This window comes from Rousettus aegyptiacus, unplaced genomic scaffold (assembly GCF_014176215.1).
Source record: "Rousettus aegyptiacus isolate mRouAeg1 unplaced genomic scaffold, mRouAeg1.p scaffold_m13_p_6, whole genome shotgun sequence".
Classification (NCBI taxonomy): Eukaryota; Metazoa; Chordata; class Mammalia; order Chiroptera; family Pteropodidae; genus Rousettus; species Rousettus aegyptiacus.
The window spans coordinates 104778735-104803352 of record NW_023416309.1 but is presented as its reverse complement, the minus strand read 5'-3'; the positions used below and the strand labels follow the sequence as shown (position 1 = coordinate 104803352).

The following is a 24618-nucleotide window of genomic DNA, read 5'->3' as shown; positions in this document are numbered from 1 at the left end:
CGAACCCCTTTGTGGTGACCCTGTTCCTGCCCTGCTCAGATGCTAGGCCTTCTGCTTGGTTACCTTCCAGGAGCTTATCTGACACCCCAAGCCCTGCGGCTCCTGGCCATGCACGGTCATCAAGACTCCTGGGTCCCTTCCCGATTCTGTCTACCTTCTTCGCCAGGAACTGGAACCCTGCCCTAAAATTTCAGCACAGGGTCGCCTTTTCTACACCAGCTTATTTCTTTACTTGCACAATAACATCCTCCTTAGAAAACTTCAAACCTTATGGAAGTACATTTCTCACAGCCCCCTCTTAGGTAGTCACCCTTAACCATGAACTATATATTTTTTAGTTCTCTCTCCCATTCGTATACTAGAACACGGGTGTGCATTGTACCAAAACTCCTGCTCTTCCTGCTGTTTTGCGGCTTTTCCCCACGTGACTATGCATCTGGGGCACCTTTCCGTTGTGGCAAATAGAGATCTGTTTCATGATTTAATGGCTATCTTGCATTTCATTGTTTAGATGTGCCTCGATTTCTCTAACTGGTCCCATTAATGGACAATTGAAGTTTTCCCACCTTTTTGCTATTTGCGTATATTGTAGTCATGAATAATCTTAAGCATATAAATCTTTGCGCAATGACAAAAGAGTTTCTCTAGGATAAATTCCTAGGGAGAATAGCCAGGTTAAATGGTGTAAACATTTTTTAAATTTGAATAGACAAAATCACCTTGTTAAAGATGATGGCCAAATCATCTTCCTAAAGGGTTTAACCGCTTTGCCTTCCCACCACAGTGTGGTCAAACGTTTGTTCCCTCCACCTCGCCAACAGTGGCTAGCCTTTCTAATCTTTGCTGATCTGATAGGTGAAATGTTTTAGTGCGCATTAATGTTTTTTTACACATCTGCCTATCGTAATGCTCTGGAGCGATACTGATTACGTGAAGTTGAACATTTTTTGTTTCTCGGCCATTTGTATCTCCTTAAATTCCTCTCCCAGCTTATACTAATTATATGCAGTTTAATTCCTCACTTCTGTGCTCTGCCTTTCATCAGGGGTCCCCAGCCCCTGGGCTGTGGACCGGTACCGGTCAGTGGCCTTTTAGGAGGTGAGCGGAGGCTAGTGAACAAAGGTTCACCTGTGTTTGCAGCTGCTCCCTAACCCTAGCATTGCTCTGATATCCCTGCCTCCGCCTCAGATCCTCAGGCATCAGATTCTCTAGGAGCACTGGTCCCTGGTGCCCAAAAGGTTGGGGACCGCTGCCTTCCGGGATGAGACATCCATCCCCTCCCTTCGGACCCCCATGCCGACGTCTACTTTCTGCCTCAAAGCTGGAGAGTGACATCCAGCCCAGGACTCATGGTGGGAAAGACCTGGGTTGACTCCCAGCTGCTCCACAAATTGTTTGACTTTTGATAATTTTCTTAATCTCCCCATGCCCCAGTTTCGTCATTTGAAAACTGAGATGGTCATTTTGTCTACAACAAGGGGTTGCCTTCTGGATTAAACGGGATGATTTGTATATAAAGCACTTAGTCCTTGCCTCTTTCCAGAGTCCTGGGGCCCAAACATTAATTAATGAAGCAGCTCGGCTTGAATGTAACACTTTCCAAGTAGGAGTATTCTGCTGTTTACCTCTCTTCTCTTTACTGTAACCGAGTTACATGAAATCAGAGGTTACAATGTACGGCTAAATGTAGCTCTCCAATTTCTTATGTTTATATGGTGTTGTGAACTTGGGGGCCATGTTGGGGTTGAGGCCAAAGCTCCAGCTAGTGTGAGTATGGCCCTCTCAAGGAGAGCAGCCTCTTGGTCACTTTCCCCCAGAATGTGGCTTAGCGTGGCCAGTTAAGTACCTGGGTGCTCTGGCCGTGGCAACAGGTATCATCTTCGGCATCACGGTACTGACCTCTCCCCACTTCCTACAAGTGCACACGATCCGAGGGCTCCATCCTGGCTTCCCAGGCAGTCTGGGCTTCCTGTTTGAGTATTCAAATTTCATCAACATTTTTTTGTTTATGTGTCGATTTCCCTTACCAGAATCTAAGCTCCTTGATTTCAGGGACTGTACTTTACCATTTTAAGATCCTTGGTGCCTGAGACATAATTGGTGTCTATTAAATATTTTCTAATGGACTTAAATTTTTAAAAATTTATTGAGTCTTGTTATATAGAAAGTTTTTTTTCTAGGTGCTGTGGGAATACAAAATAGTTTAAAATGTATATATTTAGAAAGAGCTTATTATCCATTTGAAGGGATAAGCTCAATCAAGCATTCGGTTATTCAATTTTAGTGAGTATCTGAACTCTAAGTATATCTCTTAAGTGGCTTCCAATCTACTAAGGGAGACAGATACAAAATGTAAAATGAACCCAACATAATGTGATAAGTACAATGATATAATTTCTAACAATTTAAAAAAATATATATATATATAGTAAAACAAATAGCTCGAAACAGTCATGGAACTATCACAAAGCAGTGCATGACTTGATATTTGGCAAGTGGAAGTGAAGTTCAGCTTTCCTAGGGATGACTTTGGGGACATTAAGAAGTGTGAGAAAGGGGCTCCGTGGGACAATCAGCGGTTCCTGGTGCATGTCAGTCCAACAAAGGCCCAGAGAAGGCCTGCATTTAAAAAACAAACAAACAAAAACCTGTCTAACTTTCGTTTGACCTGGTGTTTCCCACACTGGAGTGTAGAGAGCTCTTTTCCACCCAGTATTTAACAGATCTGTAGCTATGGGAGACGCCAGTGCAGGTACCGCGCGTAATTAGAAGCTGGTGGCTCTTAACGTTTTGGAGGTCGTGGACCTTTTGAGAAATTAATGGTGGCGGTAGGGATTGTACACAATTCATGCATTCTTTGAAGCCCATCCAAAACCCCTCTTTACGATCAGAGAAAGAAAAGAAGGAGGCGAATCTCAGGTAGGGGGGACATGGTGGAGACAAAAGAAAATGGAAAAGATGGGTCTTGTTCGGTTCCAATCAGTTCCACTGCGAGGAAGAGGGGGCCTCCGGGGCGTTGGAGGAGGCCAGCAGTGGGAGGCCTGAGATGCCTAGTAAAGAATGAACAGTCCTTAATGATTGATTGGCTGTGAAGGTCAAGGGAGATGCAAGGCTGAAGATCAATCTACTAACAGACACTGGAGTGAGTTTAAGTGTATTTACAGAAATAGCAGATTCATGGAGCTAAAACTTTAATGTGGCAAAACCCTCGTTATTATCATGTTTGAACTGTCCCAAGTTTCCTTTATTAACTAGTGCTGAGTTTCCCAACTGACAATTCATTTTACAAAATTGAATTTGCCATCTAACTGGGCATCTTACCTTGAACAGTTAAAAAATCAGACTGGTCTGACTTCTAATTTTAGCAGGAATCTGGCTGACCTGCATTGCGCTGTTGCTATCTGGGGCCGGTTACCTGGGTGACTAGATTTACAATATGTCAGTATGCAAATACCATCTGCCCAAGAGGAGGAGAGAAGAAAGACCTCCCTTCTCTGGGGGTTGTCAGCAGTTCTGGAAATGGCCTCCTATGGGAATGGGATGGAAGGAAGAGAGGAGAAAGGAAAACCAGGGAAGGAGATGTGATTTTTCACTTTCAGAACCTTTTTCTCACTCGTTTCCTACAAAAGGGTTTGGGGTTTGCCTTATAGACAGTCCCATAAGAAAGATTTTTAGGGATAGGCATGTGGGGTTTGGATTATACCTTTCATCTAGGGGAGTGGGCAGAAAGGGTAACATAGGCCACTGCGGTGTATCACGAAACACTCTGATTCAGATAATTGCGATAGCTAATGAGGCCTTTGAATATGCGACTGTTGACTTCCCAGTGCCATTAGGAACCTAATTTCCAATCAATCGGAATGTGTGAGCTAGACCTGGAGCCCGCTGCCTTTATCAGGTGAGCGCTCAAGAGGTGGACGTTCCGTTTTCCTACACATCAGGTGGACTAGGCGAGCTGAAGGGATTTTCCTCCCATAGAATATCTTAGTCAGCTCCGGTCCTGGTGTTTCAGACAGGAGCTCAGACTCACATTGGGAAACATTCGAGCCTGAAGGCAGCGAAGTTCTCTTCCTTCTCATGAAATGTCTGTCCCGTCAGCACTGAGCTACAGGAATGTCTTCACCCATGTGTTTTTTGAGTCCAAATTGGATGGACTTATTAATTTTAATCCTTACTTTAACATCTCGAGGACTTGCGTGGGTGGGTGTGCTTCCTTTAATTGCTGTGTATCAGAATTTTTGTAGGAAGAAGTGTTTCCAGGAGCAGGGCTGAGAACCTTGGGCTCTTGGCTCCTCATTTTGTCACCCCTGTCAACTTCTCATGTGACTTCTCCTCTCCTTGCTCTTTGGAACTGCTGTCTCCTACTTTATTTTATTTTTTAAAAAATCCTCCTCCTAAAATCAGCTAAAACTGTCAGCGGCATGCATGAGTAAAGTCTCTTTACTCATGAGAGTACTTCTCACTAAGCCTTATAAATAAAAAGCCTTTTATTTGGACATCAGGCAAGCGGCTGAGGAGATTAATACCTGAGCCAGCAGGAGGTGGATCCTGGAACTCAACAGCCTGGCGTCAAATCCTAGCTGTACCACTCTCTAGCTAAGCGGCCTGGGGCAAGTTACCCGACCTTTCTGTGCCCCAGTTTGTTCATTTGTAAAACAGGGATAATAATACCACCTACTTCATAGTGTTGTTATGAGGATTAAAGAAGTATAAATGCTTTAGGACCATCTTGACCCTAGAGAAGTTAGCACCGTGTGGTAGTTTTTATTATTATTTCTGTCCTGTATCTTCAGGGTTCCTGGGAAGTAGTGCAGTTTTGTTGTGAGCAGGTAAATGTCCGATATTTATTTGCAGGCTACGATTTCCCTCTTCCTTCTTGCCTGAGCTGATCCTATTCACGCATAGATCAAGCTGCATATTCTGTGTGACGTCGTCCTGGAAAACTGCAGCCCGGGTGCGCCTTCGTTCCTAGCTCCTTCCAGAGCTTCCGCCTGTGCCTCATAATTAGTGCGTTTGGATGTGCCGTCTTAGCTTCTCACGGTCCGTCAAGTTCAGCTCTTCGTTGTCCCCGCAGAGTAATGAAGAGATGACACGTGGCTGAATAGTTGCCCATGATATTTGTTCATCGGATGAACCGAGGTGTAAACTACAGTGACGTGAGCGAGCGAGGCCACACTTGTCCCATAGCTTACCCTTGGCTTTCGAAGTCACTTGTTTGACTTCCTCGTTTCTGCGGGTAACTTGAAACTGTCAAAAGTAAGCGTGAGACATTATTGGTGGGAATGTAAAATGGTACAGCTGCTGTGGGCCGAAACAATTTGACTGTCCCTCAAAGGGTTACACATAGAGTTACAGTATGACTCAGCAATTCCACCCTAGGTCTCTACCCAAGAGAAATGAAAACCTATGTCCATACAAAGACTCATTCGCCGTTCATAGCGGCATTATTCATAACAGCCAAGAAGTAGAAACAACCTAAATGAATAGATGAACAAAATGAAACATTATTTAGTAATAAAAAAAGGAAGGAAATAGTGATATACGATGATAGAATATGGATGAATCTAAAAATATACGAAATGAAAGCAATCAGGCACAAAAGGCCACATAATGTATGATTCCGTGCATGTGAAATGTCCAGCACAGGTACATCCATAGGTACAGAAAGTAGATGAGAGGTCGCCAGGGCCCGGGACGAGGTGCTCCTGGGGAGTGCTGATGTGTGTGGCATTTCTTTTTGTGATAATGAAAATGTTCTGGAGTTAGTTAGTGGTGACGGTTGCACAACCTTGTGAATATACTAAAATCACTAAATTGTATCCTTTTTTTAAAAAGTGTGAGAAACTACTTAAGTCTGCTGTAAAGTATGAAGCCACTTCCAAGAGTACTTTTTCAAGAGTAGCTGTTACCTAAAATAGATTTCAAAAAGTAACTTAATTCCCAAGAAAAACATGAAAAATGCAAATGACCAAGAATGGCTTTTTTCACTCAAATCTTTGAATATTAATCATATATATCTGTATACATAAGTAAATTCTGCAGACTGTTTGCTGCCTTCTACATTGTGACTCTGTCATTTACTACATTCTTGGCTGGGCCATCAAAATAATACTGAATGCAGCTTCTATAACAAAAATAGAAGGGCCTTTTCAGGTCATGCCCACCCCTACCCCCACCCCCGGACTCCCTAAGGTAAAAATTCACAGCTGCCTTTTTGTGGTACCCTTAGAGAGTGACTTAACTGTTTGTGAATGTGTTGGGCCTTTTTGACTTAAAGGGATTTATTGTTTTGAGTTTAGCTTATGTTTGCAACTAGAACATTTCCAAGGGACACCCTACAACCCCTGAAAAATAATCAGCTCGCATCATCAGTATTTCATCAGAAGGGTTTACTGATTGTCATTTCTGGTTTAAGTAAATAATAGAGTTGAAATCTCTCCTAGGGCCATCTCAGTACTTATTTAGAAGAAGAGTTTGACATGCCCAAGCACCACCTAAAATAAGCTTTACGAGAATGACAGGTCCAAGAAAGAACCTAGAATTGACTTCAAAACATCCTGTGATCACTTCACACCCTTTAGGATGTCTATTATTTTTTGAAAATGGAAAATAACAAGTGTTGGCAAGGATGTGGAGAAATTGGGGTTCTTGTGCATTGCTGCTGGGACTATGAAATGGTGGACCTGCTAGGGGAAACAGTTCGGTGGTTCCTTCAAAAGTTAAACATAGAAATACAATATGATCCAGCAATTCCATGTCTAGTTATCAAGTCAAAAGAATTGAAAGCAGGGACTCAGATTCTTGTACACCAGTGTTCATAGCAGCATTATTCACAATAATAACCAAAGGGTGCTGGCAACCCAAGTGTCCATCAGCAAATGAGTAGATAAACAAAATGTGGCATGTCCATACAATGAAATATTATTCAGCCTTAAAAAGGAGTGAAATTCTGAAACATGCTGCAGTGTGGATGAACCTTGAACGCATCATGCTGAAGGACACATACTGTGTGCTTCCGTTTCTATGAGGAATCTGGAATAGTCAAATTCATAGAGTCGGAAAGTGGGTTAGAGGTTTCTGTGGGGTCATAGGTTTCTATGGAGTCTTTTTGGTACAGTTTCTTTTTGAGATAATGAAAACATTTGGAAAGGGACGGTGGTAACGGTTGCACAACAATATGAATGTACTTAATGCCACTGAATTATAAACTTAAAAATGGTTAACGTGGTGAATTTCGTTATGTGAATTTTACCACAATGAAAGAATGGAGGAAAAAACCTGTAAATCGTACCGCTTCCTGTTTCTTGTTTTGTCTGCTACATTCTTTTTTCTCCCAACTCCTTGAAAACGTGATAAGTTATATTTCATAACAGCATCGCCTCAGGCACTTAGTTCCGTCTTCCCTTAGGAGGGGATGGGGAGAGACGGAAGGACTACCAACTGTGGATGGGGGAGGGCAGAGCAGCATTCAGCCTGCAAAGTGCCGGTTGACAGACTACCTCTCCAGACCATTAGAATAATTCCAAAATGAAATAGGAGTTCAGAAGATAGATTTTTAGATGTAGCAATTCCTGGAAATGTACCCAATTTACTGTATCTTGCCTGTCTTCGTTAACAGTCTCAGGAGAGCCACAGCTGACAATCACATGCTTTGCTCAGTCAGTTATCTGCATCTTTTTTTTGCCATTGCTTAAGAAAACGGTGCCTTCCCTATAACCAGCCACATCCAAACACAGGTTACCTATGGGGCTACACGTACTGTACCACGCATGCGAAACCTGGGTGGGGCCTCTCCTCTGAAGTGGGGTGAAGAAGGTGATGGAACTTTCCAAACTGAGATGTAACTTGGTCGTAACTCTCTCGGCATCGCTAGATAGTGAGCAGAGGCCTGGAACCACTTGCCGGGCCAGCTAGCTCTTAAGTAAGCAGAGGGGTTCAGTGCCCTTCAGAGATTACTGAGCTCTTGTTATTCTGGGCATGAAGTGCCTTGAATGCCTCTTTCAAAACATGAAGAGCTACCATTGTTTGATCGTACCTGAAGCAGCAAGTGCTTCTCTTTGCACTCACTTGGCCCTTCCAGTCTAAGGAGGTCTCAAAGACGCTGAAACCAATTGCTGCGAGTGTATTTGTGCTTTTAGTCAGTACTACCGTGTCCCTCGATGCTGCTACCAGTTACGTTCTTAAAGGATCGATAGGTGCACTAGGCTTCACAAACAGGAGCTTTTCTAATCCTGGAAAGACCCTGCTCCTCCCGTGGTAGATAGACCTCTCTCCTGGGAACACCTGCTCATGAGGCCAAGGTTCAGGAGACGAGCATTGACCAAGGCAGGTGACAAGGAGATGGTGCCGGGTACCTTCCCTGGGAAAGTGCTGCCTCAGTTTCCCCCCTTTTGGTCTTGTGGTTGGTTGTGGGCTGATATTCCCATAGTAAACGCAAGAGCCTTGATTGCTTTCCAAAGGTCAGACCCATCACCCAAGCTGTCCGTTTACTGGAGTCGCGGTTGGGGTCGCGCTTCTTGGCACACAGTTTGGTAGCTCTGATGGAAGCGTCAAGTTCTTCCAGCCCGTCGCCTGCGTTTTCCAGGTGGAACTCCTCAGAGAACCCTCTTCTTCACCAGCAACCAGGTCCGTCCTGTCCTCCGCGCTGTCTCCAGTGTCCACAGGGCCAGCCTGGCACACACGAAACGCTCGTTACATGCACGAATGGACAGGACGCACCAGAACCAAAACTGTTCCCACAACCAACGTGTGGAGAAATCCCATATTCTGCCACGAGGGCCTATCACCTTGGTGTTTTTGAGTTGAGTTCTAGCTGTTTCGGTCTTTGCTCACTTCATGGCTGTCTATGACACTCATTAATGGCTAATTTGTTCGGCTTCTCATTCGTAAATACGAGGAGTGGCAACACCTGCTTTAGCCAATGCGTATGAAGTAGCCTATCTGTGCTGCATGTGATCATTTTGGCTTTTCAGTTTGTGCATCAAATAAATCCTCAGGGCTCAAATAACACCCCCAAGGGCGAGTCCGTGTTGGAAGGAGCAGGCAACACATGCACTCTTTATATACTATACAGAATATCGTTACCCTCCTGTATTTGGTCAAGTTGATTCTGCTTCTGATGGCTGAGGACAGAAGACCCTTTGCACAGTCTTGTGGCAGCCGTAGGCATAGAGTTATGCTTGCAGCAGCACAAAGCATATCCCTTGTTATTAAGATACACATCACGTAAAATGTACCATTTCAAACATTTTAACGTGTGGTGTTGGCATTGAGTTCCGTCCGAAACTCAGGGTGGGTTAAGCGTCAGTGTACGATGCAGTTTATATTAGTTAGTCACAAAAGGGGGACTTTTTTTTTTTTTTTTGAATTAAATGTCAATAACCCAGCTCCTTCTTAAATCTTCTTATCAGCTTTCTCCTTCCCGCACCCTGGCATAGTGACACAGGCATTACGTAAACAAGGCATCTCAGAGGGCCGCTTATAAAATTCCAGGAGAAAAGATAACTACGTGATGATGTGCTGATATCCTGAAATATGAGCTGCAGGTTTCTGTTTTCTTCGTGGGATCGGATATTGGTTTTCGTGGTGTATTGACCTGGCAGGGAGAGATCTGACCAAACGCTGAAGAACTTTACACCTTTTTTTTTTTTTTTTTAACCTCCTCATCTACATAGAGAAATCAGGACGTTGAATCAGCAGAGCCAGAAAGACTGTGGGGTTAGCCAGAACCCAAATCAGAACCAGCCCTTGCAGGTAAAAAAATAGTAATAATAATAATACATACTGCCTTTCCAAAGGAAAATGGAATGGGAATAATCTCACTGTAGAGTCACTCTCAGGCGGAACCCCAGGCTGAGGGGCAAGTGGAGGGGCTCGGCTCTGCCAGTGGCAGTCACGTTCAGTGAAGAGCCGGTGTTCTCACTGTCCCGTGTGAAGTTTGGGAGCAAGAGGATGCGTTTGTATTCGGTTTATCACCCTTTCCCTTCTGTTGGTGTCTCTGCGACGTGTCACAGACGGCACTGTGTTGCTCAGGGGGAATCAGCCACGCGAATCCTCCAGAATGCTAATATTAAAGACATCTAAGTTTAGGGCATGGCCACCCAGACGATGCCCCGGGCATGGCAGGAATGGGGAGTGTCTCATGCAACATTGTCTCTGAGCAAAGACATGTTACAGTTCTCCTGTCTGCTCAGCTTGATGCTTTCAAATAAGCTTTCAATCCAGAGATCCATCAAACATCAAAGTCCTGTCCTTTTTACAGAACTGTCTCATGATCATAAAAATAGAATCATTGTTGGATGGCCACCTTGAGACATGAAGCGGATGAGCCACACTCACTGAAAAATGACACGCTTTCAGGCTTTAAAAAATCTTGTTATTACGATATACATCACATAAAATTTACCATTTTAAACATTTTAACGTGTAGTGTTCAGCGTCAATGACTGCATTTATGTTGTGTAACCATCACTACCATCTATTTCCAGACACAGTTTCACCGTCCCAAACTGAAACTCTGTACCCATTAAACGCTAACCACCCACCCTCCCCGCCGCCCCAGCCCCCCTGGAAACTACTATCTGCTTTTTTCCTCTATGAATTTGACTACTTTAGGGACCTCACGTAAGTGGAAAGGTCCCAGGCTTTTTATATTTTGGAAAGCGTTCAGTCTGACTACCATCTAATGGAATTTACAGAAGGAAAAAGTAGCCCTGGGCAAATGGTCTAGTTTCCTGTTTTGTTTTTGTTTTTGTTTTTGTTTTTTGCATTGGACAGGAGTGTATGGCAGATGCCTTGTTCCCTTATCCTTTACAGAGCTGTAGTGTATCAGCGAATGAATGAAACACGTCTTCACGTCCCAGTTAGAAGGAGCGATAGCCAGTCTTCTATTTTAGTCTTCTATTTTACAAAGCATTTTAACTTGTAAGTTTTCTCTCATTTGATTCTCACCACGTCCTGTGAGATGTTTTGCTAGTCCCATTTTAATGATAAGAAACTGTGGCTCAGATAAGTAAATCGGCTAAGGTTGCAAAACTAATCAAAGGCAGAATCGGGACTTCGGGTCCAGGTTTTCAGTTTTAAAACCTCGGTGCTTTTCACCAGAGCATACTGTGAACAATTATCACCTCTCTGGAGGTCCAGGGGATCGCCAGTTCTCAGGAAGGCAGGGTACCTCCAAATATATCCCTAATTACCAGTGCTCCAAGACACATGGAAACCCTTGGCCTGGCTCCGTCGCCTGCCTATCCAGCCAGCCTCTGAAGTCTTGGTGTGGCCTAATGGCCTGACTCTCATTCCCCGCTGGACTAGATTAGAGTCTAGACCAGCATTTTTGTCCAGTAGAAATAAGTGAGTCACAAACGGGAGCCACATACATAATTTAATATTTTCCAGTAGCCGCATTAAAAAAGAAAGAAACAGAGGAAGTTAATTTCAAGAATATTCTTAATGCAGCATACCCAAAATACTATTGTTTCCATATGTAATCCCAAATATAAAAATTATTAATAAACTATTCTAATCTGGGAATGAGGGGGTGTTAACCAAATCTTCAAAATCCAACGTGCATTTTATACCTACAGCAGTCTCCAATCAGATGCTAAATTTTCATCAGAGATACTAGATCCAAATTAGGATTCCGTAAAATGTTTCAGTTGAAAAAGGAGATATACATACCCAAGTTATTTCAAATATATTCGGAAGTTTGCTAATAGGTGCATTGAGTGTCAGCTTTTCAATGGAAATGAATTACAATTCAAGAACATTTAAAATTCAGTCCCTCTGTGGCATAGGCCCCATTTCAAATGCACACCAACCACATATGGCACATGGTCACCGTACCAGACAGCACAGGTCGCGGGGGGCGGCGAAGGCTGGCCCAGGCTGGACCCAGTGCCAGTGGACTAGGAAGGAGGGGTCGGCAAACTCTTTCTGCAAAGGGCCAGAGAGTAAGTATTTTCGACTTTGTGGGTTCTACAGTCTACCCTGCAGCTACTCATCTCTGCTGGTGTATCATCAAAGCAGCCATAGAATGAATGAGCTTGGCTGTGTTCCAATAAAACTTTATTAAAAAAAAAAAAAACAGGCCAGCCCACACAGCTTTCTGACTGATGGACTAGAACATTTGTCCCGGAGCCTTAGCTTTGCTGTGGGGTTACAGAGAACGAGCGCTAGCCTCTAGCATTCTGAGATGAGGTCGTTAAAACCTGGACCCATGATGTCTCATTGCCTGTGTGTAATTACAGTTTGGGCACTACTTGGATGAGGTCTGCCGTGCACCTGAATCCTGGGTGATGCTTTATGTTTGAGACGCTCTCTTCAGCAGGCCCCTTGCGCATCATGAAACAGTTGCTTCATTGTGCTCTGAGGTCCATGTATTAAAAGTGGAGAAGCTGGGAAAAAAGAGTTTCAGCAAAAGCATCAACAGTGTTGTGAACTTGCGGGAATCTCCCAAGAATACCAAATCAATCATATTAGCCACGGCCCTTCCTTCCTCCACACAGCCAGAGGCGGACTGGTGGGAATGTCGCACATTCCACAGAGGACAGACAGGTGTTTCTCCTTGGTTATTGGGTTATGTGGCATCCACCCATTTTGAAGGTAAAGGCGAAAGTAGGTGTAAATTCTGATTCCCAGCCTGGGGCCTTGAGCACCCAGTCATAGCATCAGGGGCTAACCCCACGCAGAGTCAGTGATATTTATTGCAAAGCGAGGTTCCCACGTTTTCCATCTTTGGGACCAATGAAGGAAGAGAAAGAAGGCAGAAAGGGAGGAGACAGGGATTGTTTGGAAGAAAGATGACACCCCTTTTGTTCTTTAGGGTGGAGGAATGTGGGAGGCTGGCTTGCAGAGATCTGCGAAGCTCAGCAGTTGGGGAAAAGGGGCACTTAAGTGAAAATCAGTCTTAGCTTGGAGTTCTGTTGAGCCTAAAACTTTGAGTCTAGTACCTCTCCCAGCAAGGATGATGTTCAAAGTGTTGTTGGTGCTTGGTTAATAGTCCCTTACATACTCGAGAGTTTTGGCCTGGGGTTGCCTTTTCTAAAAGCGAGGTTCGAGGCTCAACCGTATTAAGGTGCTTGTGCCCAGCCGTTGAGTTTGCAAAGTACAAAGTGATAAAACCGCTCTGCTTCTCCAGGCACATCGTGCAACCCTGCCTTCTCTCAAGTTCTGCAGCGCTGTGTGCAAGTGGGAAGCATCTGAATCCCCATGATGTTTTTTGACTACGGTGATAATTACTCGGGGTAGCTATTTTGACGACGGCTCACACAGAGGCCCAGCCCTACAGCGCAGAGCTGTCTCTAACTATAATTGCTTGTAATGATGATTACCCAAACTCTGGAATTATAACAATAGATTTGACAAAGTTAGGGCATAATTGCTCCACCATTTCATATGCGAGCACAGTTTAAACAACTTTGATCTTTTAAATGATATCAGACTTTCATTGTTCCCCTTCTGAAATAGCAGAGTTCAGAGGCGGTGGATCTGAACGATCCCCCCCTTTTAAGCCCAGCGAGGTGGTTCACCTGTTAGAGAAACAAGCTGAAGTTAGATGGAGAAGAAAGAGTACAGACCTGTGGTGTGTTAAATCCCAGCTCTGTCCCCGAGAAGCCACGTGGCGGGGAGAGAATCTCTCACCTCTCTGAGACTCAACTTCCTCATCTGTAAGTGCCTACCTGCATGAATCATTGTATTAAAAATGAATATAAAGGACCTGACTGGTGGCTCACAGTAACAGGCAGTCGGTTAAGCTGTGCTTTATCACCCCCAACATCGTGATGATCATTTGACATATGAGTGTCTTTGGAGTTGGTGATCAGGGATGTGGTATTTTCACTAACTTAGAAACAGAGCTCTCTGCAAGAAATTAGCATTAAAGAAGAAACCGGCCGCCACCTAAAGATAGGACGTTTCGGCCTGGGCACCGTATCTTACCGAGCAAGTCCTAATGAATGCCTTTGCCTCTCTCTCTTTCTCTCAGCATTTAGTGTGCATTTGAGTAAGATTTCCAACTTCCCTCTACCCCCCAGAATCTGAATGGAAAAGCACTGGGGTGGCCTCGGACTCGGCATTTTTAGGAGTGTGGCTGGTGATTTTGAGACAGATGGTTCAAGGACTAACTATCCAGCCCTCTTCCTCTGAGAAGCCTCTTCATAAATGTGTCTGTGGGTCAGTTTGCGGTTTATAAACAACAATAACAAAACCTCTGCTTCTGGACAGCGTGGCTCTGGCGGCCACAACCAGAAGAGCAGGCCCGATTTGCTTGGGAAGGAGAGAAGTGACAGCTGCAGAGCCCTGGACCATCTCAGCGTCTGGGCCTGAGTGTCCTGCCAGCCCCCAGAATGTCACCTGTGTTACTGCATCCAGAGTTTGTCCGTCGTCCCCAGACTGACGCTATCTTAGTGAGCTAAGGCTGATGTCTGCCCTGCGCTGGCTCCCTCAGGAGCCACTGGAATGAATGATCAATGAGGCCAGGCAGCCAGGCCCTCCTCTGACCACCGGCGAATCAGCCGCTGGCTGCCTGGGCCCATTCCCTTCTCCTCAGAGCAGCGAGCACGTGAGCCGAGCGCAGCCAGGGCTGGCTTGCGTCTGGCTGATGCCTTTTCTGTGTCATGCCTTGTCCTTGATCCCATACATTTTACATATGTCAGTGGGTTGGAGCTCCTGAAGACAGTCCCTTGTGGCAAATCCCCCACTAATGACCTTGACAGAAGCAGAAGCAGAGTCGGCACTAAGATAGATAGATCGATAGATCGATAGATCGATAGATCGATAGATAGATAGATAGATACATACATACATACATACATACATACATACATAGATACATAGATAGATACATAGATCCATAGATCCATAGATACATAGATAAATAAAGTGAAGATCACATAATAAAATTAACCATTTAAAAATCGGTTCAGTGATGGCTAATGTATACACAATATTGTGCAACCATCACCTCTGTTCAGATCCAAAACACTTTTATCCCTGCTGAAGGAAACCCCACACCGTCTGTCTTAGTTTCCCAGGGCTGCCATAACAAAGCACCACAGACTGGGAAGCTGAAACAACCAGAATTTCATGGTCTCAGAGTGGTGCATGTTGGAAGTCCAAGGTCAAAGTGTCAGCAAGCAGCCTCGGTCCCCTCTGAAGGATGTGTTTCGGGTCAGTCCTTGGCTTGTTAATGGCTGTCTTCTCCCTGTGTTGATTTTCCTCATTTTCTTTCTGTGCATTTCCACATTTACCTTCCCCTTTGTATAAGGACACTCGTCCTGTTGGATTAGTGCCCACTCTGATGACCGCATTTTAACCTGATGAACTCCGTAAAGACCCTATCTCCACCTAAGGTCACATTCTGAGATACTGGGACTTCAATATATGAATTTGGGGAGACACGCTGCAACCCATAACACCCATTGAGCAGACCGTATCAGTAACAGTACTTCATTCCTCTTTATGGCTGAATAATATTCCGTTGTAGGCAACAGCTTACTGTTGAGCGCCAGCTCAGGGTAACTCCCAGTGGGCAGCTGAGGGCCCTGTTACAGGCGTGCATGCTATACAGGCTTACATGCACGCAAGGTGGAGTGTTGACCTCGTGGATATATCTCACCGATCTCAATCTATGAGCTTTTTCTTTTACTGTCTTTCTTCTTGAAAAAGTGTTAGTCTTTATGAGCAAAAGTAAGCTTCTGATCCCAGAATTTGTTTTAAAAAATTGATTTTTATCTTTGATTTTCCTCTGTCCTCTTCCCTCTCTTATCCTCGGCCCCCAGCACACACACACACACACTCATGTTGACAGCATCTTACATGCCTCCCGTCCTGGGGACGGCTGTGGCACAGACTGGCAGTGCTTTTCAGAAGACCCAGCTAGCTGGCTGCTGCTCCCATTGTCATGGTTACCATGTCCGGTCCCTGGGGCTGGCCTCAGACCAGAGCCTGTCCGAGTCTCTTCACACTCCCCTCTTGGCACCTGCCTCAGGACGGAAGTGAGACCCTCAGCCGTGTGCGCCCTCACAACTGACTGCACTGCAGATCTGTGCATTTCACCTGCCCCCTTTGTTTCAAACCCGGTTCTCTCTCTCTCTCAGGCATGTGGACGGAAACCTGCATCCTTGCTGGCCTGGGCTCTTTGGGGAACATTCCAGAGCTGTCATTAGCCTGCTGCAGACACAGGCCCCTTTCCCCCCATCCCAGGGGCCCTGATGAAGAGGGCACACTGTGTGTGCGTGTGTGTGTGCGTGTGTATGTGTGTGTGTGTGTGTGTGTGTGTCACCCCGAATCTGCAGGAAGGACCATAGCAGTCTTGCATTGTACGGCCTCCCGACTCTTACTCCCCTCACACAAAAGTCATTTTATCCCTTTCCCCCCACTGTTAGTCTCTCTCTTCCTCCATCAAGTTCACTGGATGAAGAAACGCCTGCCGGCCCCGGGGTTTTCCAAGAGTCAGGAAGGAAAGTGGAACAGTTGAAAAATGAGAGGACAGAAAGCGTTCGTATTCTGCGTTATCCACATTATCGCTTCCATATAAGCACATGTGGCCTCTGGAACCTCGGGCCGGAAGGCCCTACCTTGCTAATGGAATTGGATAAAAAGGAGTTAAAAGATACTGTAGATTTTCCTCATTGTGGGTCAGCTTTCAGAACACAGGTTTCCCTCCTGGCGTGGTCTGGGCGTCTGGAGTTTTTACATGCTTCCAGGTCATTCTAATGCCCAGTCGCCTTGGAGAACTGCCGTTCTTGGGGACAGAGGCCTCCATGAGAGTTGACTACTTTGCAAGGTGATGGAAGAGACAGGCGACATCTGCTCCTCCTGTGCCCAGCAATGCAGTGAATTAGGCAGAAAGAAGGGACAGGACACCCCGTAGCCTGTCTTTTGCCGGGGAAAACAGGACTTCAGCTCCTCTTACGTGTGTAGGGCTGGGTGGGAAAGGGGGACCTTGGTGCTCCTGCCTCCCTGCTGCTGCTACCCACAGGTTGGCGGGCTGCCGGACCCTAAAGACCGCCGGCCACCCCAGCGAGCGTCCGCCAAGGTGATGCAAAACGTGCGCAGGAACATGCCGTTTTCACATTCTACGCACAACTAGTCCTCGTTCTGGAGGAAAAGTGACCTCAGGCCCCCGCGTGTGCTTTCTCCTCGCAGCAGAACGTGCGGATGGTGTTAGTTGTCTGCGGCACCGTTTTCCAGAGCACACGGTGGGGCTGACCTCTCTGTCTCCGTGTTTTGCAGTACAAAATCGGACAGCTGTACATGATCAGCAAGCACAGCCACGAGCAGAGTGACCGAGGGGAAGGCGTGGAGGTCGTCCAGAATGAGCCCTTCGAGGACCCTCACCACGGCAACGGGCAGTTCACCGAGAAGCGTGTGTATCTTAACAGGTAAGGAAGTGATGGCGGCTGGAGTCCCACCTCAGGGCCCTCTCACCACACAGGACCACCACAACCCCTCCATCCGCCCCCACCAATCTGGACCTACCGCACGACTGAGGGAGAGGTGGCATCTGAGATAAAGACTGGAAAAGTCATTACCACCAGCCTAGTTGCTTCCAAAAATAGAATCCCCTCAACTACATTTCATGAGGAGGGGGTTTTTTCCTACTTTTCCCGCCCTTTCGGTGGTGACATGTTAAAGTGCAATCTGATCTTAAGGATGAAAGGACTTGGCCTCCCTGGGTCCAGCGCTGGCGGCGGGAGAGAGATGGCTCTGCCTGTAAGGTGCAGAGAAGTGTTGAAGGTGGCAGTGTGCCATTGGGGTCTTGATTTGGTAAGGTTTCCACTTAGCTGCCACGTGACCACTCAGGACAGTTTGCCACGCCCCCCCCCCCCCCCCCCCCCCCGTTTCTTCCTTGACACTCGTGAACATTGTCCATTCTCCGTGCCTTGACCATGGTTAGAGGTTTCTGGGAGGCGCCATCTTAGGATTGCACCCTGCAACAGACTGAAATGGGCTATTCCTTCTCAATGGGAGAGTTTGGTTCCTGTCACTTGTGCGTGGAAATCTCTCAGGCCAGTATCCTGACAGTGAAAGCCTCGGGCTGATTCAACCAACTCATTTTTTAATCTGCCCAGGGGATGCAATACCAGGGAATTCATGAATCACAATGAAATGTAAATTAGATTGATCCTGTTCGGCTGCTAGTGGCTGTGAATTCCCAGGATTGGAACCAGTTCATCTTCCAGCCAGCTGTTGATTTGCAGGAGGAGCTGAGCTCCAGTCTCGCCTGGGGGTGGCTTTCTTACAGAGACAGGTTTCTCACTGTGCTGCTTTGCCATTATTAGCGTGGACAGTGTAATTCAAATAATGAGCAGAGATCATCTTCATAGAGCAAAGAGAAGTGAGGGAGATGCAAGAAAATAGATACAGACTCACAGAAAATTTCGTTTCTTGCCAATCGATTGTTTCCCCAAGTTTTTGCCCAGGGACAATTCTTTATGTACCAAATTTGAGACAAATTTTAGAAAACTTTATAAATTTTTCTGAAACAGAACGAGAAGTGTCCAGCTGGCTCTGTCATGTCTGTTTCTTCTATCAAAATATATGATATTTATTTTAAGGGAGAATAATAAACATCGGTAAGAGGGAAATTTGTTATAAATAGGAGTTCCAGGAATAGGAACTAAAAAGATTGATGCGGACCTTCGTCTACCTCGTTTGATAAACACAGGATGGAATATAACAATATAAAGCCGAGTTCAAAACAAAGACTGGGAAATCCTCAGGTACTAGAAATAAAGAGGAAGCTCAAACCAGATTGGAAAGCAGATGAGCTAATGCTAAGGAAGTCCGAGGAGGTCAGAACTGAGTGTACACCCCAATATCTAGGGGGTGCCATGCCCATAAGGGGAAATTGGAACTGAGAATTCAGCATAAACATCGTTTGTTTTGAAGGCCAAAGGCAGAGAGGTTATTTATTACTCAGAGATGCATAAAGGATGTACTTGAAGTCAAAAGACATTGAACTCAGGAAGGAGGTGGGTGGGGTCTAGAACTAATAATAAACAAAGAAGTTGGTAAACATCTGGGCAAATTTGAATGAACATATTTTGAAAGTACTACTAATAATTAGGAGTGTATTTGTGGAATTGAAATGCTAGACAATAATAACAGAAGATGAGAGGGTAGTAATTATAATAAAAGACACTAAGATGCTAATATTATTTAGAAAGAAGAGGGAGGTATTGATTAATTAAAACATTTTAAAGGCAAGTTTACATATTCAAAATGTAAAGATAACTTGTAAAGGAGCAGTCCTACAGTATATAAAGTCCAAGAGAACACTCGATCAATCCAATAGAAGGCAGAGGAAAAACAAAGAGAATCCTATAAAAAGCATGGCTAATAGAAAACCTACATTGTGATGGTAAGATAAATTGAAATATATCAGTAGCCACAATAAAGCCATGTGAGTTATATCCTAAACCTGAGCCTAGATCAACAAATATACCACAATGCTAACAAAATCACAAGGAACCTAAAGTTATAATGGCTGATTTTATTATACCTGTTTAACAAACTGATAGATCAAGTGGGCGAACAATTTAGCAAGCACAAAGATGTAAACAACAGAATAAGAAGCTTAATCGAGTGGACATTAATATATCCTGGAACCAACATGCTTTTCCAACACATGTAAATGTACAAAGTAGGCCGGAAATCAATCTCAACAAACACCGGAAAATCAATATCATGTAGATCTTATTGGCCGATTACAAAAAGAAATTGATAACAACAACAAAATACACTTTTTCATCATATAGAAATGTAAAAAATTCTTAATATTGTGTGGGTTGAAAATGTCAGATATTCAGTTTTCCAGCCATCTTTGCAGCTTGGGAGTAGCCAAGTGACCGAGTTCCAGCCAGTGAGATGTAAGATTTTCCTCCCTGATAAAAAGAGAAGGATGTTCAAGAGAGGCTCAGTCTGCTTCTCAGAAAGGGAGGAAATGGATGACAACTGCTGGGGAGGCAAGTGATTGCACCGCATGAACCTTGACAACAAAACTGAACAATAACGGTACCCAAAGGAAGCTTCTAGACCCATCTTAGCTAAGAACACAGACGTGAAAATCTTACATAAAACGTTAGCAAATCAAGTACCTCAGTCTGTGATGATGATGATGATGATGGTGATAATGATGATAATAATAATAATAATAATAAAATCATGACCTGGTTACATTTTTCCCTGTTAACATCAATATGAGAATTCAACAAGATTGCAGAGTATAAAATCCATATATAAAAATCACTAGCGCTATTATATAGCAGGAACAATACATGGGAAATATAATACTAAAAAATTCAATTTACAAAAAAAAATGTAAGTACACAAGCAGGAAAAAAATTATGTGACACAACTATAAAATAATAAATATTTCCGTAATCACAAGAGAAAACCAAAGCCTTTACTTTGTAGCTACAAACTCGAGTTTAACCCACTTCAAGTTGACCCACGTCCAGCACGCACAGATTGTATGGGACTGCCATGTTAGTGAGGCTGCTCCATAATTATAATTTATCAAATGGGCATTAATTGAAACCTGTGCATCAAATTGTTTGGGTAATGGGGGGAACCCCTTAATAAATAGGACATGGTCCTTAACCTTCTGATCAAAATAGGGTCCTACGCCAACTGGTTCCAGCATTTGTGGGTTTATCCGCCATCTCATGAGTGGTGTTACGGAGGAAAACTTTTCCTCAAGCCACTTAGGGTTAGTGATTGGGGGCCTGCGAATTAAATGGAAACCGACAGATTAACAGAAGAAAAGAAAGTTTTATTCACATATGTATGTGAGAACACTCGAAAAGTGGACTCAAATGGGTGGTTAGAATTTGGGCGCTGATATACCATTTTAATAGAGGAAGGGGAAGGGGAGAAAGATACAGAATAGCAATGGCTTTTATGAAAAATAAGTGTAACCTTAGGAGAACGGATGGGGAGACATGACAGTTTTGTGATAATGTCTGTCTAGGCAATTTCTTATTCTGGGGTTTACTTCTCTCCTCTGGTGACGGGAGTCAATCTTCTGGTTGTGAAAGTCCCAGGGAGGGGATTTATGACAGGTGAATTCTTTCAGGAGGCTCTGCTTTTAGGCAAATTAGGGAAGTTCAGAGAAAGCCTCCCTTGCAACTGTTGATTCTCAAAGGTCTTCAACTCTAGATAACCTCGGTGCCACTGTGGCGTATTGTGGACGCCTTCTCTGGCCACAGGGAAGTGGGTCCTGAGAGGCGGACTGGCAGTAGCTAAGACAGTCCAGCGTCCACTTAATAATTTACACGGAGAAATACCACTGTCCTACAGATTTGAATTCATGAGCTGGCAAAGTGAGCCAGATCCCATTCAAAAACTGCTTTAGCGATTTATTACCCAAAGCAACTATATCAGAGAGGCACTGGAAATGCTCAAAGCCTGTGTAGTCAGGACTGTCTCAAGCAGAAAGGACATTTCACAAAAGAATATTAGTGGCCCACAGAATTGTCTGGAGGCTTGAGAACGGGCAGTTTCAAGGGTCCAGCGGCAATGACGACAACCATCTTTAAGTAGAATCAGTCAGTTTCATTCTGCCATCACCACCATGGCGACCATGGGTAGGTCCAAATTGTCCCTTTTTTCTTTCTATCACTTGCCATTGAGTTCCCAGTCCCAGCCCAAGTTACCACTGGCGGGGCCGGGGGAGAATTCCAAACTGTTTTCCGAAGCACCATACTGTTTTATATTTCCACCTGTGAGGGTCCTAGTTTTTCTACGTGATCACCAACACTTGTTATTTATTGTCTATCTTTTTTATTATAACCGTCCTGGTGAGTGTGAAGTGGTATCTCGTGGTTTCGATGGGCACTTCCCTAATGACTAGTGATGTTGAGCATCTTTTCATGTGCTCATCGGCCATTTGAACATCTTCTTTGGAGAAATAGCTGTTGAAATTCTTTGCCTATTTTTAAATTGGGTATAATAACTTGTATAAATGCCACTTATCCTTTTATTACTTGCTCTCATCTCTCAGGGATTATGGGGTTGCTCTGTCCTCTGGCCCTTCTCATAGCATGTGATACACTACTGCGTACACAATACATCTTGGCAGTTGCCTAATACATTTAGGACATTACATTAGTACTGATGTATTAGTACATTTAGCGGTTGTCCTTGGGCCTTTGATCCAGTTCAGTTAACCAAATAAGTGGTATTTCTTGGCTTGTCTTCAAAAACCCTGGTTTCAGCGGGCATCCAGGAAAAGGAGGCACGATACTAATCAAACTCTGGAATAGTGGTTCTAAATAAAGCCTGTAGTCCAGAGTCACGAGAGGGTGGGACGTCTCTTTTGCCCCTTTTTATTTTCGCTTCGTCTCCAGCATCTCTCTAATCCTTTCCCGCGGAAGCCCGCACGGAGAGGGAACCGGGGGGTGGGGGTGGAGGTACACGGGAGCAAAGATGGAGCCTATTTTTAGGCTTGTTTTTCAGTCATGAAGTGTCATGTTCTTCCCCACCACGGCTGCTGGATTAATTAGGCTGTGCTGGCAGCTGCCAGTCAGGGAGGGTTGCCAGCTTCTAGCAGTGATTCTGCCGAATGCCTGAATCGATCTGCACGGAGAGAACATTTCTCCTGCCACGTGGCCCTTGCTTTCCACGGCGACCTCCCCTGGCCTCCAGTGGTTCTGGGTAGGAGAAGGTACAGCTTCCAGGAGCCACGGATCCTGTTTAATTGGACAGGCAAAGCCACCAGCTGATCTCTGTACCTCCCGGCTCACTGGTAGAGCTTCGTTGTCATGAGTTGGGTCTTTCCCTTCTGTTTCCTCTTCCTATTCTCCCAGATCTCCCCCCAGAGTAAGAGCTCATGTGGCTTTGGAGAGCCCACTGCCGAGGCAACAGGTCATGGAAAAGTGTCAGAACCAGAGATTCTGACCCGAGAGCTAATTTCCATGCTATTTTGAAAGAATCTTCATGGTCATTATTGGCTTCTGAATATCCACAGACAATCTTCATTCATTCAGAAACTATTTATTGAGCATCTGCTGTGTGCCAGTCACCATTCTCGGTTCTGGGCTTGCAGCCATGAGCAGAACAAAGATCCCTGCCCTTGTGGGACTCGCGTTCTAGTTGGGAGTGACAGACATGCACCATAGCCACAATATATACAGACATTACATATTTTGAAATATTTGACCTTATATACAAACTTAATATATAAATATTAATGTAATATTAAACAAATTTAATTGATAATAAATTGTTTTCTATATGCTGGGGAAAACAGAGCATGTCGGAGACTTCTTCATGACGTACTTTTCAGACCATTGCTACTCATGCTGTTCCCATCTCTATCGTTAAGAACATCCCAGGTGTTATGTTGATGGCCCCCCTTGCCCACCTGCCCTCTCTCCCTTAACGACTCTCATGGGAAGTCACAGAAACAGACCATTTAGGCCCGTTGGAGTCTTCGAGAGCATGCTGTTAAGCGGTTTTCCACCTCGGTTCTGTTTCCCTCTGACGGGTGATGCTGATGTGTGTGGACCTGCTCCCCTGGGTCCTTCACAGCATGCTAGCCAGGCAGAGCCCTCCAAGAACGGCACCGGGCAGGCCTCTCTGGCCGGAATTCCAGCGCGAACTGTCCTTTCAGGCAGGGAGAATGCGGTGATGTCCAAGGCAGGGAACTTCTCGTGGGTAAAGCGCACGCCTCTCACAGGTCACAGCTCTAGCCCGGAAATGTCCTTCTCTTTGCCGTCATGGAAGGGATGACATTAAGAGCAGAACTAAAGGCCAGCCAGAGCAGCCATTAAGAGGAGTAAGAGAATGAACCACAGCAGCCGCAGAAGAAACGTAAAGACCTCGGCAATTGCCGTGTATGGAAGCCGGTAGGAACAATTACTTATGATCAAGTAATTGTCACATGTGAGGTTTTGGCACAAAGGAGGAACGAAAGGTCATAACATCCCTTCTGGACCAGTGGGAAATGAGGATGCGAAGGTAGCGTAGTCCTTTGTAGAATCAGCCGCGTGAGCTGCAGTCGTTTGGGCGTGACCTCAGCATGGAGAGTGACGAGTTTCAGGCACGCCACGCGGGGGAAGGCCCTGAGTGAAGCACCGTTTTCGTGGACTCGGAAGGATTCTTTCTGCTGGGAATGTGTAAGTCCAGCAATTCCAGTTAAGACCATCACGATTCTGGTCCCTGTTGAGAAAATGAAATTACACTCCATTTAGACCACATTTGGCCTAATGATATTCACCACCTCCTGGGGCCAAAAGATATTCCCAAATGAGCATAAATTGCAAAGTGAGATTAGCTATCATAGAGAACTTGGCGATATCGGGATTATAAAGCACCAGAAGCTTCTAATGAAGAGACAGTTCGGGTTTCAGGTCCATGAATTCTTTATGAAATAAACGCTCTTAACCCGAGACCAGTTCAGATTATGCCTGTGGAGCCTTCTTACCAGGTCGGCTGGGACCCAGGAAAACCTGGGGCGTAGATGAGAATGTCGCCGTGACTTCATTCACTTCTGTCCCAGTTGGGTTTCTCAGTCTTGCCACTGTTAATAATTGGGGCCAGATAATGCTTCGTCGTGGGGACTGTCCTGTACATTGTAGGATGTTGGGTGGCATCCCTGACCCCTCCCCCCAA

The 24618-nt window shown here is 45.0% G+C and overlaps 1 protein-coding gene across 4 annotated transcripts in view; it reads left to right on the top strand.

The window, feature by feature from the left end:
* PITPNC1 (phosphatidylinositol transfer protein cytoplasmic 1) overlaps window positions 1-24618 on the top strand; it is a 208924-nt gene that overhangs the window by 88535 nt on the left and 95771 nt on the right. For all 4 annotated transcript variants that reach the window (XM_036223316.1, XM_036223317.1, XM_036223318.1 and 1 more), the window contains exon 2: window positions 17233-17381. In XM_036223316.1, coding sequence (XP_036079209.1) covers window positions 17233-17381 — 149 coding nt within the window. The remainder of the gene's footprint in view (window positions 1-17232; window positions 17382-24618) is intronic.